We start from the raw sequence: 18,273 nt of genomic DNA, 5'->3' as shown, positions 1-18,273 counted from the left end.
ACTAACACCTTGACCCTCGGTAAGAGGACATAATGGGATGCAGTTCTTGGAATTTAATTATGAAGCGAGGGAGGTTGTTGAGTCAGGGTATTGTTTCTCTCCTCGGCTATTGTTTCACTTATGAGCATGGATGGCAAACTGCACTGCAGCCTCTGGTCTACACTGTACATGCAAAACAACCAAAGCTGGAGAGCTAATGACATTAAAGGTATGCACTTTTTTTTCTTATGTGACTGGAAATGCGCTTGTGTTGATTTGAGACAGATGTTTCGCAATCAAACCTTTAAAAATGCAGACTGGCAAGCCCATTGAGATTATTGGTATGCCTTCCATTTGATGCCTGGTCACAAAGGAAGTGTACTACCCTGCAAAATACACTTGGCAATAGATAATAGTTATGTTTAGCAGAGAACATGCTGTTGCTTCCTGTGTGAAACCCTCTGTTGGCCTCCATTTCCTTGAACCAGAAAGCCATTATTAAATGTCATTTTGTTTATGTCATGAGGATAAGGTGTAAGTAATCATTAAAGTGGTGCAAATATGAACACCCCATATTCAGCCCCTCCACCAAACTCTTAGAATAAGCAGTGTTTGCCAGAATTGGACAACAGTGCGTTTCAAGCCTGGCTGACATTTACAGCTGACATTTTTAATATCTGAATTCTCCAGCATTTGGACTGAAATAACACAGGAACACTCTCCATAATCCCATTTGAAAGATTGCATTCAAGGTCTGGCTTCACGTGTTCACTGTAAACACGCAGCTGTTCTCATCTTTGAGGTCTTGTGGATCAGATAGGGGTAGGATTTTATATATGGCTGCCCTCCTTTTGCTTTACTTGCTTCTCCTTTCATCTCCCCCCGGTTCCTCTGTTCCTTCAACTTCCACATTTCGCCGCCTTTTATCCCTTTAGCGCTGTCATGTTGGTTAATGCTCACGTGGTTACAGTATGTGTGAGTGAGCGTGCAGCATCGGGGGCCATGCATGCGTCCACGGGCGTGCATGCGACACGCTGTTGTGTTCACATCTGGCCGCTTGCCTTGTCGTTCGACTGAGCTGCATAACAAACAGGCTGCGCTTTAGGGGCCGAGTCTGTCTCTAGACAGACCCTGTCAGTCGGCAGAGGCAGGGAGGGGTTGGAGGAGGTGTTAGCGAGTAATTTCCTGACTCAGAAGCTCCCTCCTGCAAGATTTCCTCTTCTCCTCCTCTCTCATCCACCCATTCCATGGCATTCCTATTCAACGCACACTCTCCCAGTCCCATTGACCTCAGCCGGCGAGGCAAACAAGCAAAGTGTGCAGTGGCAGCACAAAGAGACCAGAACCGAGCCTTTAAAAGCCTCTTCACCTCATTGGTTGATAGCGTTGCAGCGATAAGAGCAAAGATAAGCTAAACAGGATAACGCTGAAGCAGTCTACGAGTGACAGCATAAAGAGAGTGTGATTCAGAAGAGGGGGCATCACAGCCGAGGCTTATGAGGCTTAGACACATAATGAGTATTAACAGAGGCAGGGTGGGGTGACAGCAGGGCATTAGAAGGGGCTGGCTGTGCATTGATTTACCGGGAGAATCTATGGAGGAGGTGTGCAGAGAGCGAACACACATCCACAGACTTATATTACAGGTTTGCTAATGAATATGCAAATACACATAAGTAGATGGGACTACAGTCACACACACACACACACACACACACACAGAGACTCACCAGTGCACACACAATGCTCTGGAGGTCAAAAAGCAGGGCAACTACTTGACAACGTATGCTAAATGTAATCAATGGTGTTTAAAAAAGTTAAGTGATACTTGAGGATACTTTCACATTTGCTGACCTAATGCGACGTGTGTCATGGATGGATGGATGGATGGATGGATGGTAGTGACAGAAAAGAAGAAGACTCGTTGAATGATTGACCAAAGGAAAAAGACATCTATGGACACTCTGAAATCAGCAACAGTAATTTGCCGTTTTTTAGATGGATTATCTGACAGACTACAGTATTTTGTGGCTAGTAGTCTCAGCTGGTTGCCTGGCAGCCTCACATTGATGATACAAATCTACCCTATAAAGATAGAAGATCAAATCAAGCTAAAATATCCCGCATACAGCCACTGCCATCTTCCGCTGGTCACTTCATTTGGAGTCTGGGATGTGGTGATCGAAGCTGGAGCCGCGGTAGCGAGGATTACCTGTCAAGCATGATGTCACACGCCTGATTAAAACCAAACTTATCAGAAAATTGATCACTGATGTATGCATGAGCGTGATAAGAACTACATAAAATGACATAAACCATCTTTGGGGAAAATCTTTGGCCCGTCTCCCACCTGTCAACACGGAGGGGGCAAGCTTAATGACCTATACTGCAACCAGCCACCAGGGGGCAATCCAGGTGTTTTGGCTCCGATTTTGGGGTGCTGTCATGCCGTCCATCATTATATGCAGATTCAAAAAACAAGATATAACAAGGTGATTAGTGAGTTTTGGAGGTGGTGGTAGGATTTTTTTTTACATCTATGGACAGTGCCAGGCTAGCTGTTTCCCACCGTCTTTATGCTAAGCTAAGCTAACCAGCTGCTAAATATATATTTAGCGTACAGACATGAGAATAGTATCAATCCTCTCATCTAACCAACAGAGAGAGGATAAGTCAGTTGTATCAATGTGAAAAGAACTCTAGATCTTTCCTGGAAAAAGATGTTTGTCATCAAGTGATGTTTTGAATTTCCTGCAGCACGATCTGTGCAGTAAGGAGTGAATAGCCACCACGGCGGAATACATGTGGGGGGAAAAAAGAGACACAAACTAAAGCACAGTCTGTCCAACGACAAGACATCACAGTACTGGAGATGCACTTTGATTGTCAAGTACTCTCTGGGAATTGCACTTCATAAAAGTGTGATCATCAGCAAAGATGCTTCAAAAACACACAAACAAAAATCTTGCTAATTACAACTGCAGAGACTAAAACCTCCCCAGCATAAGATCGTTGTGGGCCATGCCTTTGCTAAATAGGCTTACTGGGAGCTTGATTTGACTCTCAGCCTCATCTTTTTTTTGTTAGTCTTTTCCAAACCTAATTTGAGTGCAATCCTACATAAACTCTGTCCTTGAGCAAAATAACCTGTTATTTTTTACTCTATTAAGGTTTATCCAAGTTGATTTAATTGGCTAATTAGAAGGCAAGAATGTGGGAAAAAGTTTGTCAGTTAGATGGATCTTTTTGGTCTTCATTGCAGAGCAATTCTACATGTACATTGTTTCACAGCCACAAACCTTAAAGTATGTCCATGTCAACAGTCCCCTTGTTATACTGAAGGACCTTGTTTTCCTGCAGTAAGCAGCTATAACTTGTGCACAACTGTGTCAGATTATACAAGCCGGTCCATTTCAGCTTTACTTAGCAGTGAAAGTGCAATCATGACATGTTGCCATGTATTTGATAGCCATGTCTTTTTGTGCACAAAGGCTTGGAGAGCCCTGGATAGATTGTCAGCATAATGTAGCTATGTGCCGTTTGATGTGCACTTATACTGAAAACAGACTCTATGAATAATAAGAACTCTACTAAAACTGTGTTTCCCATTCATGGCGGTGCCTCGTCTGGAAAAAGAGAAAATGTCTAACCAAGTCCTGCATTACACACTTATATGCAGAAGAAACAATTAAGAGAAACTTTTGCAGCCTGTGTTTGTTTCAGATATTCTTTCAGTCAAAGAAAAAAAGTCCTTGTAGTCAGGCAGCCCTCAAATGCATCATGGGCAGGACCTCTGAAAAGTAGTTTCTTGGGGGTGACAAAGGTTATCTGTTGGGTAACAGTCTGGGGGCTACAGCCGTATCGTGTCTGCGACAAGGATGCTGCTGGGGTGTTTTTTCTCATTACGAGTGAATGTCGATTACTGGAATGATAGCCTCGTCTGTTGTAATTGACCCGTTGCTTCAAATTGATACCATCTGTCTTCATACAGATGTAATGACCTTGTAATAAATCGACACTTTATTGCATTGACCCTGACTCTGTATGACAAGTGACGGCTGCCTGCAAGGGGGGGTCAGAATGGATCAAGGGGCCGTCATTCAGGCGAAAGTACAAAGTTGGGCGAGAAACTTTACGGTAAATTACTCTGGCGAACGGGCTGGCCTTCAGCTTTTGGATTCTTGGGTGTGATTTTGCTGAATCAACCACTCACTTCCTCAGTATTGCACAGTTGCTATCACGGATGTGGCTTTTTCTTTAAGTATAGTATCACAAATAAATTGCCAGCCATATTACCATATTAGAAATAAGATCCATCACCTGTCATGGCACTTCTTGATCTGCCTGCTTAGCTGCTCTTCCCCACTGTTGTTGATTTCACATACCAGACCACTCATTAAGGGCAACACCTGTGCGAAAATTATAGAGATGTAAATGTCAACTCTTTATCACCTGACACTCTACAGCGAGAATTTGCGAACCTCTATTTTGAGGATGTGAGTCCTAATTCTTTCACAGACCTGTAGATTGACTGCATTTGTGTTATGTAGTGGTAAAAAATGTGTCTAACAATAAGTCGTACATGGGTGTGTTTGTGTTCCCAGAGCCAGGATGGACGTTTTGAAGTCCGCGGTCGTCACGGCAAGTCAGCGTTGACCATCAGCGGCGTGAGGCTCACCGACTTGGGTCGATTTGACTGCGAAGCGCTCAGCAGGATCGGAGGTCATCAGAAGAGCATGTACCTGGACATTGAGTGTGAGTTTGTTAATTGTGCAGTGCTTTAAGGTTGCACGCTCACACAGGCTTTGCTAGTTATTCCCGCTAATTAGGCTACACACACTTGCTGCCTTCAAATGGACCCTGTGAGCCCGTGGTTACAGCATGGCCAGACGTGGACAGGATATGCTTGACGCTGAAGTGGTTGTGTCGTGAGAACATTGGCAACATGGACGCCAAAAGACTTTGCTGTACAGTGGTCCCTCGTTTACTGCGGGGGTTACGTTCTAAAAATAACCCGCAATAGGCGAAATCCGCGAAGTAGTCAGCTTTATTTTTTACAATTACTAAATATATTTTAAGGCTGTAAAACCCCTCACCATACAGTTTAGACACTTTTCTCAGACAGGCATTAACATTTTCTCACATTTATCTCTTGTTTGACTTGTTTGTTTGTCTTGCAAACAGGCAGCACTTAAAAGTCACACTGTACTGTACAGAGACACGGCACAGAGATTGATTGACATTGGTCTACAGTCCCTTAGCCAATCAGGACGCAGAACACAATGCGCGTTCATACACTGTAAAAAAATCCGCAAAACAGCGAGGCCGCGAAAGGTGAACCGCGTTATAGCGAGGGACTACTGTATACTCACTGCTGGCATCTACAAGCCACCAAGACTAAAAATGAAGCCATCTAGTATAACATTAATGTGAGAATTGTGAAGAAGAAAATATCAAGATTTTCCTCAGACGTAAGATTACTGAGACAAACATCCTTGTTCCCTAAAAACACAACAACACATAACATCTTTTGAACTCGTAGCTTCCAGAAAACTCCCACTTCAAAAGAGGGCATTCATACGGACTCTCATCGTGAACACAACCCCACTGGAAGGGACCAACTGTCTTTATAGACGTCCAATGAGCCAACTTCAGTGAAAACACCTGTGTGGCTGAACTGTAGACTTTTTTAACATACTAGCTGCACATGAAATACTTCCAACTTCATCCTAATTGTGGAATGAACCTAGAATTATAGACTCAAAGAGCAAATTAACACCTTGTTTTAGCATAAAGATGCTAATTCACACATTCAAAATCCGCCTTTAAATCCACATTACTGGGCAACAAGTCATGATCATGAAAAAGGCCAAATAACTACAGCTGCAAGATGAACTAACGATAATGTTACTTATGGAGTCCCGGTCGCTTGACATAACCTCACCCGCTCCTCCACTCTCTGCAGTTCTATTTGTGGTATCAGACCCTAGATGTGAAAATAAAACGCATACACACATTTAAATCAGCAACCTAGCAAGAAACACATGAACCCCTGCAGTCGTGTTTGGAGTTCAAAAGTTCATCCCCACTAAGTTCTAATAATTCTTTTCGCACTGTGGCTGTTTTTCTTCCTGAGGATTATTATATTTTTATAAACAACTCACCCGCATTGCACCACACACACAGCCTTCAGAAGGGTTAATTAGTGAGAGGATATCGTGCATCGCCTTTCCTTTTCCCCCGCTGACAGCTCCCTTGCTTCCCGACGAGCGCACCCATCCCTCAGTGCTGGTTGTTTGGGGTTATTTGGGGTGGGCTATCCCCTGCCTAATGAGCTCTGAAGCAAAGATCTCAATTTTGGCCTCAGAATGATTAGGTTCATTATGAGAGTGGCTCTGTTGCCTTAAAGAGACCAACAGCAAGTGCATTTTTTGGTAGCAGCGTTTCCACCTCGATGCTCAGCAAAGACAACAAAGACAAACAAATACATTCAGAAATGAATAGTGGATCTGTTGTTGTCATATGAAACCAATTTTCTCCTTCTCTGGCTGAGGTGATTTTTGGGTTCATGGATTTCCTTCAAAATCTGTTCTGCATAGTTCTTGAAAAGTTTACATCTTGGAAAAAAGTTCGATGGCATGTAGGAAAAAGCAGATCTCACATGCATGCACCCACCAACCATGAAGCAAAAAGTCGCTGTCTTTATACTGTAAACTTGTTTTGCCGGAGCTGTAGCTGACAACTTGCTCTCAGACTCGACTCCCACTCTGCAGAAAAACACAGGCTGTGAGTCTGAGTGTGGCGGGGCTGAGCCAGCCGTTGCCACCGAACTAATGAACTCATTTACTAAGTCACTGCAGGCTGCAGGGGGATAACGCGTCCTCGGCTGTGACAGAGAGCCAGGCATCAATCTCTTTAATGGAATCCTGCAAGCGAGCATAAAACAACCATAATGCCTCTCCGACTCTGCTGGGCTGACTGGGCCAAAAGAAATCCGCACAACAGCTCGCCGCTGTGATCGTCCATTACTGCCCTTCCTATTTGCTGGGGCAAATGAGCTTCTGTTTACATCCTTTATTTTTATTCTTGAGATGATCCTAATAGAGATCCCCCCTCACCCACCCACCCACTCCCACCCCCAGCATGAGTTGGCTTCAATTAAGTTTTTCTTTTTAACATTTCAGAGTTTGGTAGGTGTTAATGAAATGCTTTTTCTTTTCCCTCTGAGGAATTTGCGGGTTAAGCCTCAGCAAGTCATTTCTACTCTTTGATCATCCAGCTCAGCTTCACCTTCCATTTGAGTGTTTAATTGGCTGCCACAAATTCCAGACACACCAGCAATTACTCTTTGAGCAAGTCTTGTTTTAGCGCAATAATATCTCCCTGTTTTGGTCAGATATACCAAAGTTCCTGACCAACCACACCATCTATTACTCGTGGGAGGGGAACCCAGTGAACATCAGCTGCGATGTGATGTCCAACCCTCCTGCCACCATGTTGTGGAGGAGAGAGCGCTTCACCATCTCCGCAGAGGGGACCGCCAACACGCGGGTGCACAGTGTAGATGGCAAGTCTGTGCTGGAGGTGGGTACAAGTGCAGCTCTTTGGTTAGTTTACCAGTAATTACAGGCTTACGAAGACTTTGCTTGGTATCAAAAATAGAAGTGAAACACCACTATTGACTATTTTTCGACCTTTTAAAAACTACACAAACTGGTTCTACACCCAAATTATTGTACAAAAACTGAAACAAGAACCTGAACCCCGTCAATTTGTAACAATGAGCTCAAAGAATGCTCCGTAGAGCCCAGAGCCAATGAATAATCCTCACAGCAAACAACACCTTTCACAGTAAACACAGCCTTTGCTAACATGAAAATACTGGTTAATGCTGCTTTCATTTAGAATTACTTTTGTGAGCAGTCGCAAAAGAAATCTGTTGACCTCCATCGTCCATGGAAGCAGAAGTTCTATTTATTTTGAGTCATTATATTTTATTATTTGCATGGCTTGTCATGAAAAATGCCTTTCTAATTCATTAAAGCCTTTTTTTTTTTAAACCGCTTTCAGGTAACTCCAATGTCCGACAGAGATTTTGGCCGCTACAACTGCACAGCCAGGAACAACATCGGAGTTCGATACCAGGAGTTCATTCTGGCCCAGGCAGGTGAGTGTGCAGAATTGCCGCTATTGTGTGGCGCCATTACCTAAGCTAATGAGATTGGTGACTTAATTTCCAGTCCAGAATGTGTGGAGTCAGGGATCCCACACCTTTTGAATCTCTGCTCTTACAGGCAAACTGTTCTACTACTTTGTAACCCTCTATCCCTCTCTACTAATGGTAATGGCCTTATTTGCAATTCTCAGGAAGATAAATTCCACTACAACTCCCAGCCTCTATTCAGCCTAGCCTAATCTCAAATAGTGCCGGCTGATTTACCATACCCCTCGCTATTTACTGAAGTACCCCCTAATTTACGGTAGCACAGGCTAATACACAATAGTGCAGTCCAATTATCTTTAGTGCAGATTGAATTGCTCCAGCTAAGGAGAAAAGTAGTGAGCAAAAAGCTGATCTAATATGTAGTCTTGCAGGAAACAATGTGTTTTGGAAGTTGTTCTGACACACGCACATACACACAGAGGAAACACCCATGCACACACACTCGTGTAGCTGTCAGAGACTGTAGTGGAGGCTCAGAGGAGATATCTGCATCACGTCTTCAAAGCTAACCTGTGAGTAAAAACCACTTGAAATGTCTGTGCTTGTAGGTAAGTTTGTAATGAATGGATCTGTTCTGGTAAAAAAAAAAAACGGCCTCCAGTGTGAATATTGCACTGATGCTTTCAAAGTGAGGCTAAAAAAAGCTACTAAAGGAAGTTCAAGGACTAATGAAAGACTCAGCTGAGTGACATGCCAGCCTCCCTCAAAGTAAATTATGTTAACTTCTTTCAAGGCCTCTCCTTTTTATAGCAATAATGTCAATCATTGGTGTTGATAGTAGAGATGGTACAATATGTAAAATAGGTGAGTACTCTTTGCAGCATCAGTGCACCTTCAGCTTCAGTTACAAAATGAACTTAGTGGTTAATCTTGTGCAAATTTTAATGCACATGTACAGTTTGAAACATTTTCTTCCATCTGATATTATAATAGTAATTAATGATGCTCACATACAACCTCATTGATCCTCTGTGCCTGCGCCGAGAGAGTGAAACAAAAGGGGTTGTAAATCAGCGGCGAAAATGAAGTTTTGAAGGGGAGCAAAGCTGCTTGCACAAGCATATGTGTGCTTGCAGTGTATAATTGGGGATGCAGTTGGACGCTTCATGCAGACACCTCTGATGAATATGATGTTTATTTCTAATAAATGGAGTGAGCACATGCTTGCCACAGCTGTTGGCATGGAGAACTGTGCGTCTAGTTTAAGTAATGGCGATGTTTTATGGATAATGCACTTGAGGTTGGCTTCATTTGTCTCTTGCAGCTCGCTACACTCAACAGAGGAAAGAACTTCTTTTTTTTTTTTTTTTTTTTACATGAAAATCCTGAAACCATGAGTGCTTTGGGGAATAAATCAAATGCTGTGTGTATTCAACCCATGCCATTATTTTGTCTCTTCAGATGTACCATCAAATCCATACTCGGTGCGTCTCTCAGCCGTTTCCCAGCGCTTGGCTACCGTCACCTTCATGAAGCCTGACTCGCATGGCGGCGTGCCCATCAGCTACTACCTGGTGCAGTACAAGGAGGTCGGCTCACAGGACTGGAGGGACGTCAAGTCACACAGTGTTCAGAGTGAGCGGTGTTTATATTCGTTTCTAACCTTACAAAAGAGAAATTAATGGCCTTCAGACTTAATTTCCTTGACAGAAGAACTACTGTAACACTAGACGTGAGCCTGAATGTTCTTTTATGACAACAGCTAAAAGCCCACTTAACACGTCAATTTCCGTCTCCGCTTCCTGATTGAGGCAGGTTGAATCTGTCAGCCTTCAGCCGCTCCCATGCTCATCTTATTTTATGAGCAGAGGCAATTTCATTAACAAAGGCAAGGTCTGTTAAATATAGATATATTCTATAAGTATATGAAATTACACATTTTCTGGCCCATGGATAAAAAAGGTTTTTATAATCCACTGATCGCTGACAGAGATTGAAAGTTGTCAAAAGAACCTAACCAGTGATTGTGGCTATTTTGCAGTTAGTACTGTGTTTCAGCCTTTTGAATGGGTTTTTCCAATTTTCCAGACAGCCACTGATTTCCATTCCTTTTTAAATGGCTTAAAAGTCAAATGGGAGACTCGTGCAGTTGCTTAAGCTGTGAATTTTGTGTCAATGTTGCAATATCGTTGACAGTTAAAGGCTTTCTAATTCTAATTCTAACATTATCACAGAACAGTAATGTAACTTTAAATAATCCACAAAACAAAAAATAAGTCTCATCATATATAATGTTACCTGTTATAGATAGACAGTTATATATAGACCATTTTAAAGACTACTTATAATTTTGTCACACAGCTTCTACTCACTAAACCAGCAAGCCCGTTCCCCGTCAAGCCAGATTAGCATGCTATCAGGCGTTCGGCAGCATTTCTGCCTGCTCACCCCACCACAAATCGAACAACACCAATCACGAGCGAGCAGAAGCCATATCACACGATCTGTCACGCAGTCCGTTCAGAGCCTCGGCCCTGAGATGCTGTTGGGTCATGACGGGCCTCAAACGCCTCGTGGGGAGAGCGCAGGAGCCCGTCTAGACCGAACGAGCGCGCTCCTCCTCCTCTTAACGCGGCGCAACTCCAAATTGATTTCTGTGGCTGTTGGGGGAAAGCGCACCGTGGGGCGACGGATGGACGGGCGGATGGAAAATGGCAGCCAGGACTAATGGTCGGGTGATAAGCAGGTCTGACAAACCTGAAGGGCTTATCACTAATATCCCTCATTTCAGAGTCAATTACAATATGTCGATGCAGTGATGTGAATACTAAATAGCAGGTAGCACTTTAACAGTATATGTAAAAATATAGCACACACGTAGGGGGGAAGAACGAGGGACACGGAAAAAAGGGTCAGGAATAGATTCAGATTAATAAAACTTGTTTGTAATTTGAATTTCCTGCCAGTTTAGTTGAATTTGGCTCTTTATTCAATATTAGCACTAAAATATCTCAATTGTGAGCTTGTCTAATTCCCAGTAAGTGGCATCATATAATCATAGAAGCCACTTTGGATATCCTCAGTAGACGACCCTTACACACAAAAAAAAAAAAAACTCTTCAATATAATGAGATGCCTGGACTCGTTTCATTTGAATGCTTTTGCCCAAATTGAAATGTCTGCTTATAGCCTGGAAAGTAACCTAGCACGGCTGCAAATTGCAGAATTTGTTTTCAGTTCCAGGACTAAAGAACTGCAAAAGGACCTATTACCATTCAAGTAGTTAATTTGTGCAGACTGACAAAAACAACAACTTTCACTCAAGCTCATTACACCGCTGACTCTCCGCTGCCTTTCTGAAAAAGTGAAGGTTATGTAAATGGGCTCAAGTGGCTGCAGAATTTGAAGAGGAATCTGCAGTGTGGTCTGATAATGAGATATCCCTGTTTTATTCAATAACCAATGTGATTTACAGTATGCATGCAATAGATGACACTGTTTTTGCCGTTTGCTATATAGATCCACTATTCGTCATGATGATCTATCTATGAGCACATTATTCACTAGAACTTATTGTTCAGTATTGCTGGAAGTGAACATCTTTTTTTTTTTTTATCTGTTGTCATTTCTTAGTTGCCAGTAGCTAAAAATTGAGTGTTTACATTGTAAAGGTTATCTTGCATTTACTTATCAATAATCTTCTCGTATTATTTATGATTATACATCTACCAGAACGCTGAAGCTGCTCTAAAAAACACACCCATAATATGCTGCTACAACAGCCTCTGCTCCTCTGCAGCACGGATTACAAATGAATGTTGATTCCAACCATGGACATGACTATAATGACTTAACGCATGTTTTTTTTTTAAAGAGACCAAGACATGAGATGAAAGGCTGTCATATCCCAAAACCAGTTTTGAAAACACACACTCAAATGTGAGATTTACTGATGAAAAATGTAGCAGATCTCCGAGAGTTCAGACTCCATGAGTGACTCAGATTTCGCGAATTTATTCCTGATTTTTCACCAGGATAGTAAAAGTCAGTAAGGTTGAGTTACTGGAGGTGTGCCGCTTCCTCCCTGCAGTTGTTTGGCTCAAACCGTGATAAAACTCGTCACATACTTCCAGGTGACATGAACTCCCGTCTCTCTCTCCAGCAACAGTGGTGCTGACAGGACTGGAGCCCAACACGACTTACGAGGTTCGAGTGGCAGCCGTCAACGGAAAAGGTCAGGGAGAGTTCAGCCACACGGAGACCTTCCAGACTTTACCAATCCGTAAGTCACGTTTGCCTTCACCTCCACCGTGGCCCTGCTCTCCCGCCTCCATCGCAGCTCATTTCCTGACACATTCTTCAAAATAAGAGCTTCTCAGCTCGTTAGGATCCAACCCAAAAGGGATCTTCGGATGTATTCTAACAACCACTCACATATGTATCGAGTCATAATCACTTTTATTCATTACTACAATGGCTTTATAGCAATCTGGCTGGCTGAATTGTTAATTATTGGCACATCCCAGCATTTCTCAGATGTTGCGGGAGATGAATAATTGCAAACTGCAGAGTACAAAAATGTTATATGTTTTAGAAAAAAGAAAAGGACTGCAGATAAAACAGCGATGAAAATGTATTTGGATTAATATGAGACAGATATTTGTGTCCTGATTTCATTTAATAAAATAGATATGTGATTCAATTCTATTCAAAGCATCAGCACCTCAGTGGAATGAGAACTATTTGTCATTTTATGAAAGTCCAGTACGCTTATATTTGAGATGGTTACAACCTCGTATTTTAGTGCTTTGAGTCCAGATTATTGCAGTTATGAATAGATCCTGTCGAATTTGTGTCTTGATGTAAAACTGCTGCATTAAAAGTTATATACTGCCGGGGTTTTATGAAAAGCATTTTATTTATTCTGGCAATCTGGCACAGCAGGGTTGCAGTAAATCTAGGCGAGGCCATAGGAAAAGCATTCCCACCGTTAAAATTAGTGCAGCTACTGAGAATGACTGTTAGAAAGAAGACCCAATTAGCAAAATACAGTGAATAATAAGAACCAGTCAACATTAGTTACAGCCCGGCAGTGGGAGTTGCCTTGTAATATGAATTTAATTCCGCTTAAAACCGTCTCTCTCCTTGTACTGCATCCTTATCTCATATCTCACATTGCCACCTGCTCCCCTCCTCGCGAATGCTCACAGAGCCACACACGCATCCTCTCCCAGAGAAAAACACACAAAGACACATTGTTTTTGCACCTCGGCTGAAGCCTCCTCCTCACGTCTCCCTCAGGAGAACCAAGTCCGCCAGCGGTCCACGGCCAGAGAGGAATGGGAAAGGCTTACAGGCTGGGGCTGGTCAAGCAGGACGATGGAGGGATGCCCATCGTGGAGTATATAGTCAAGTACAAGACTGTGAGTAATGCTTCTGCAATCAGGTCTGTTCTCAGAATCCATCATAATCGAATCCAGGGAGCTCTGTTTGAGTCGTGTATGAATCAAGGCAGTAGAGACAGAAAGTGAAAGCATAAGGAAAGAAAATTAATGAGTATGATGTTTTTTTTAAGGATATAAAGGGAGCTGTTAAACCATTAACATCTAAATGGTCAGAAATACATACTAACACATACTGAGACTGAAATAACTAAAGCAAGCATCAAGTTGTGGCCCATTTTATTAAACAATGAGACTGGAAATGTTCTATATTTCTCTTACTGTCATCCAAACCTACCAAAACCAACTGTGAAATGATCCGATGAACAAGCCTTTCCTGTGTAGCCAAAGCCTGAATCAGCTCGTTCCTCCAAATACTTGAGACATGTTACTTTTTTTTGGCAAGAAACATGAGCACTGTGGTTTATTTCATTGCCATATGTACCGTTCTGCTGTTCTTGCAAGTGTGTCAAATTTAGATTCATCCGCAACAGAAAATAGTCCACAACAAATGCACAGTTTACTCTTCTTTGTGTAACATTTGCAGAAAACTGCAGCGCCCAGTAAATGACTTAGCCTTTTTTCAAAAGATGAGACTTCACAGGTGTGACCCAAGATTTTAAGGATCAATGGGCTTTAGGGGGGAATTGGAGAAATGTTTCTGTCGCTAAACTTTTAGATCTAAGCTCCCTCTTCTTTGAATCTAATGATTGTTTATTACCATTATTAATAGTACTATACAACAACAATAATGATACATTATTTTCCTCCGTTTATTGCTTCGTACTCCTCCATGAGAATCCATCATTTACTAAATTGTCAAGATGAGGACCATCCAATTTAGGACAATTTTCAATTTGAAGCGTATAATTTTGTCGCAGCTAAAAGCCACTAAAACAGCTCAAAATCGCAGATATTTCTCTGTGTTTGACATTCTAGCGACACAGGACGTGACACTGGGAATGCTTTTTCCTCCTGGTGGAGTGCACGTTACTCACTAGCTTAATAGGTTCCTGTCGATTGAGCTGAGTGGGTGCGTCAGTGGCAAAATGAATAATGTTCTGCTTGAGAATGTGTATTTTTCTATTCTTGTGTCACTTAACAATCCATGCTTTAAATGAGAGTACACAGAAGCTCTCAGAGTTCTCTCATCCATTTAAGTGGGTTTTTTTTTTTGTGTGTGTAAAATAGAAAAAAAATCTGCTTAAACTCACAAGATAAGGCGAATGACTGAGAGATGGCACTCATACAAAAATTCTCCACAGAACTAAGTGGATTTGAGCTGGTCCACATCTCCTATCTCCCAGATGCTAATGTGTCCAAGCAGGCATTTCTGTGTCTCATTCTGAAAGTGACAGCGATTTAGAATAATACTGCCTCAGATGAAAACATGCTGTGGAAAAGGGGGTCAGGAAGTCTCAGAGCGGCTTTCGAAGGCCGTGCAATGAAAAAGGCAGATGCTTCACACCTCAGTAATCTCGCGACCTTGTCTGGCATCAGGAACACACAAGCGCTTTTTCGTGGAGGGGGGCGCTCCACGCTAGATGTGAATGTGCACCCACAACCGGAACCATCACAGCCACCTGACAATCCAGACAAATGATACACACATCTGCGACCTTGACCCTGACCTTGGAGGAAAACGTGCCAAGGAGGCAACAACTTTAAGCACCCAGCACATTTGGAATGCTTTCAATGTAAAGCTTGTGGCCTGACTCGTCAGTTTCCAATCCTTTGTTGGCAATTGTCTCAGAAAGGGTAGAAAAGAGAAGAGGCTGTAGCCACAAAGGAACCAAAAGGTATCAGGGAACTTGTGAGAACGTGATGGAAAACAAAGGATTAGCTTTTCTTTTTACTCGTGCAAGCGCATCCACGTGGACGTTTCTCAACTGCAACTCAGTTTTTGATTGGAGTAACTCTCCGAATCCCCAGATTAAAAACACAAAGGGTAAGCTGGTGTTTATCAAGTAAAACAGCACTTCCTTTGATGTTTGCAGACAAAAATGGAATGTGAAGCATTGATTTATTCAGAGGTATGTGGCCTCTCTTTTTTACGTTCCTCTCCTCTTTTCTCTCCTCTCAGGATAAAGAAGAGCAGTGGATGACCAAGTTAGTTCCGGGAGCAAATGATTTCGCGATGCTGCAGCCGCTGCAATGGAACACGAAATATGAAGTGGAAATCACAGCGCGCAACGTCAAGGGCCTGTCGGAGCCCACCTTCTATCAGTTCTTCATGCCGCAGAAGCCTGACATTACAGGTAAAAGCATGAGAAAAGAAAACCTGTGGAAATCTGTTGTAATTTCCCTTTTTTAATATATGAACTTTTCCTTCCTTGCCTACTTCTAGCTGGTATCGACAGCCTTTTTAAAACCCCAGGAGAACATTTCTAAACTCTTTGCGTTAAGCAGTGTGATATTTGTGGCTCTGGAAAGAGCGATAGTATTGGCGATAACAAAAGCAAGAGAGCAAGATGTGCCAGTCAAGATAAAGCAAGCCTCAGAGCACAGCAGGCCTCATGGCTGCTTTGCTTTCTGGACAAATGAGGTTGCTATCAGTGGAGAAATTGGTGCCTGTGCATCGCTGCAACAGATTTCTCCCTGTGTGATTGTTGAATGGCGTTTAAATCTGAGTGACCAGTGGGAAGCGCTGGGTGCTGAAAAAGTTGTTTTCTAGGGTTGCATTGAAAAGCTGGTTGTTTTTCTGGTGGAAAACTTCATTGTGACTCCACTAAAAACCTGCGTTTGCCATTGCGTCATCTACATTTGGCCAGTTATCTGCAGGAATAAGAAAAACTGAACAAACATGGCAACGAAAAGAGCCCAGGACTTCAAGAAACATCACAGATATGTTGTTTCTTAAAGAAGTTATCCAGCTATTTAGTAATGTACCTCCATAAAGACGAGTGACGGTGCTTTCAGACAGCACCTGAAGATAAGGATTGGAAAAAAAGAGCGTTCCAAATTGAGGCTACAGAGGCCGAGCTATCCACCTTCTGTAATAGGGTGAAGCTTCTAACACAGGCATTCCCATAATTATTTTTTCAAACTTTAGAAAGATTCCCCAGAAGTCACAGAGGGTACTGTGCAGTTACATTAACAGTTTTACAGGCCAAGTAGGACTTTGTGAGAAGTGAGCCGGTCTTTATGTGTAACATCAGTGGAATGCCCCTTTAGAATTGCTTTAGGACAGGTTTGCACCAGTGGAGACTTTTAATGGTCTTTTTTTCCACTATTATTGGTCACTGAATAGACTTAACGATGAATTGTGGACGGATTTTTACCTAAAAGCCTGGAAGTGGACCCAGACTCTCCTGTCGAGGCATTCTCAGGGTTGACATGCGCACTGGAGAGATTCATTCCCACCTGTTCAAATGAGCAGCACAAATAGTGAGATCACACCAGGGTCCCCTTCAAAGAAACATACAAGTGAAAATACCCTCAGGCTGTGGTTTCCTCCCTTAAAATTTCATTCTCCTGTCTCTTCATTTCTTCTCTCTATTCGTCCTGTGGAGCTACTTTACAATTCTGCACCAGAGTGTAGTGCAAACCGAGTGCTTCTGCATGGCTAGTCAAGCTCATTTCCCATCTGATAGACATGCAGACTGTCATATGAGCCACTTCTCGCTCTTCGTTGTCCTCACGCTGAAGTTATGGTTCTGCCCCGTGTGTGCGTTTATTAGTCTCACGCCGCTCGTGGTGCTCTTCCTTTGTCGAGTCGTGCGCTTAATGTCCCGGGAAAAAAAAAAAAGCCTGTATGTGCAGGAAGCTTCTCATTTCCAAGTCCTCCAAGCCATTTGTGGCGAACACGCAAATGCACACATGTGTGCAGAAAACGCAAACAGAAGCTTTGAAGTGTGCAGCGTGCAACACTTTGAAGCTACAGCACACACAGTTTAAGACATGGAGCAACATGCTGTTGAAATAAAAATGTTACGTCCCCGCAGACCTCGCATTCACACGTGAAAAAACAAAACAAAGGGAGGCTGTTTCAGTGTTTTGCTCTCCTCTCCCAGCCTGTTACCACATCTATTTGTGCTGCTTTGGATCGAGCGAGTGTTTGCCTCTGTCATTACTGCACTGGCTAAATGGCCTGTGAGAGTGTGTGTCGCTTTTCAAACAGAAGACAAGGCCGGGGAAGCGGCGAGCTTAAGGCGGGTCACTTCGATTGGCTGTCCTCTCTTGTTAGCTAACAGCGGTGCATCGTGGGAAAGAGCCTGGAGAGAGAGAGAGAAGTGGGGAAAGAGACATTCTCCTAATGCGTTTGTTTGAAGACGAGTAACACCGTCGAGCTTTTCGGCTTAGAAGGCAATACAAATTTATACAGTAGGCAGAGTGGGAATGTGTCGTGCTGCACAAACTTTGTCTCTCAACTCACCCAGACTCTGCAATCACTCCTTAGTATGGAGCCAACCAAAGTCAGCTGATAGCAGTCCCACGCCATCTTTCAGTTTAATCATGACAGTTACTGTTTCCTGCAATTTCATTCAATAAATTCATCAATCTTTTCATATTTTCAGCCAAAATGATGTTCAATTCTCGGAAATAATCTCAGAAAGTCGCGCAGGTCTAACAGAAAATGACTCCGCGGTCACATTTTCCGCTCCACTGAATCGAACTGGATATTGAAGAGGTCTGGTCCATGTTAGCTCAATCAGCGACATTAGATGTGAAATGCCTGCCAATCCCAGT

General features: G+C 42.8%; 1 protein-coding gene across 1 annotated transcript in view; it reads left to right on the top strand.

The window, feature by feature from the left end:
* The window catches only part of LOC139223761 (neural cell adhesion molecule 2-like), a 247,987-nt gene that overhangs the window by 208,087 nt on the left and 21,627 nt on the right, over positions 1–18,273 (top strand). Inside the window, 7 exon segments of the mRNA XM_070855751.1 lie at positions 4,584–4,734; positions 7,376–7,563; positions 8,050–8,146; positions 9,605–9,778; positions 12,306–12,425; positions 13,445–13,566; positions 15,668–15,842. Coding sequence (XP_070711852.1) covers positions 4,584–4,734; positions 7,376–7,563; positions 8,050–8,146; positions 9,605–9,778; positions 12,306–12,425; positions 13,445–13,566; positions 15,668–15,842 — 1,027 coding nt within the window.

This window comes from Pempheris klunzingeri, chromosome 24, assembly GCF_042242105.1.
Source record: "Pempheris klunzingeri isolate RE-2024b chromosome 24, fPemKlu1.hap1, whole genome shotgun sequence".
NCBI classification, from domain to species: domain Eukaryota; kingdom Metazoa; phylum Chordata; class Actinopteri; order Acropomatiformes; family Pempheridae; genus Pempheris; species Pempheris klunzingeri.
Note: the sequence above shows the minus strand (reverse complement) of the source record. Positions and strands in the feature narration are given on the sequence as shown.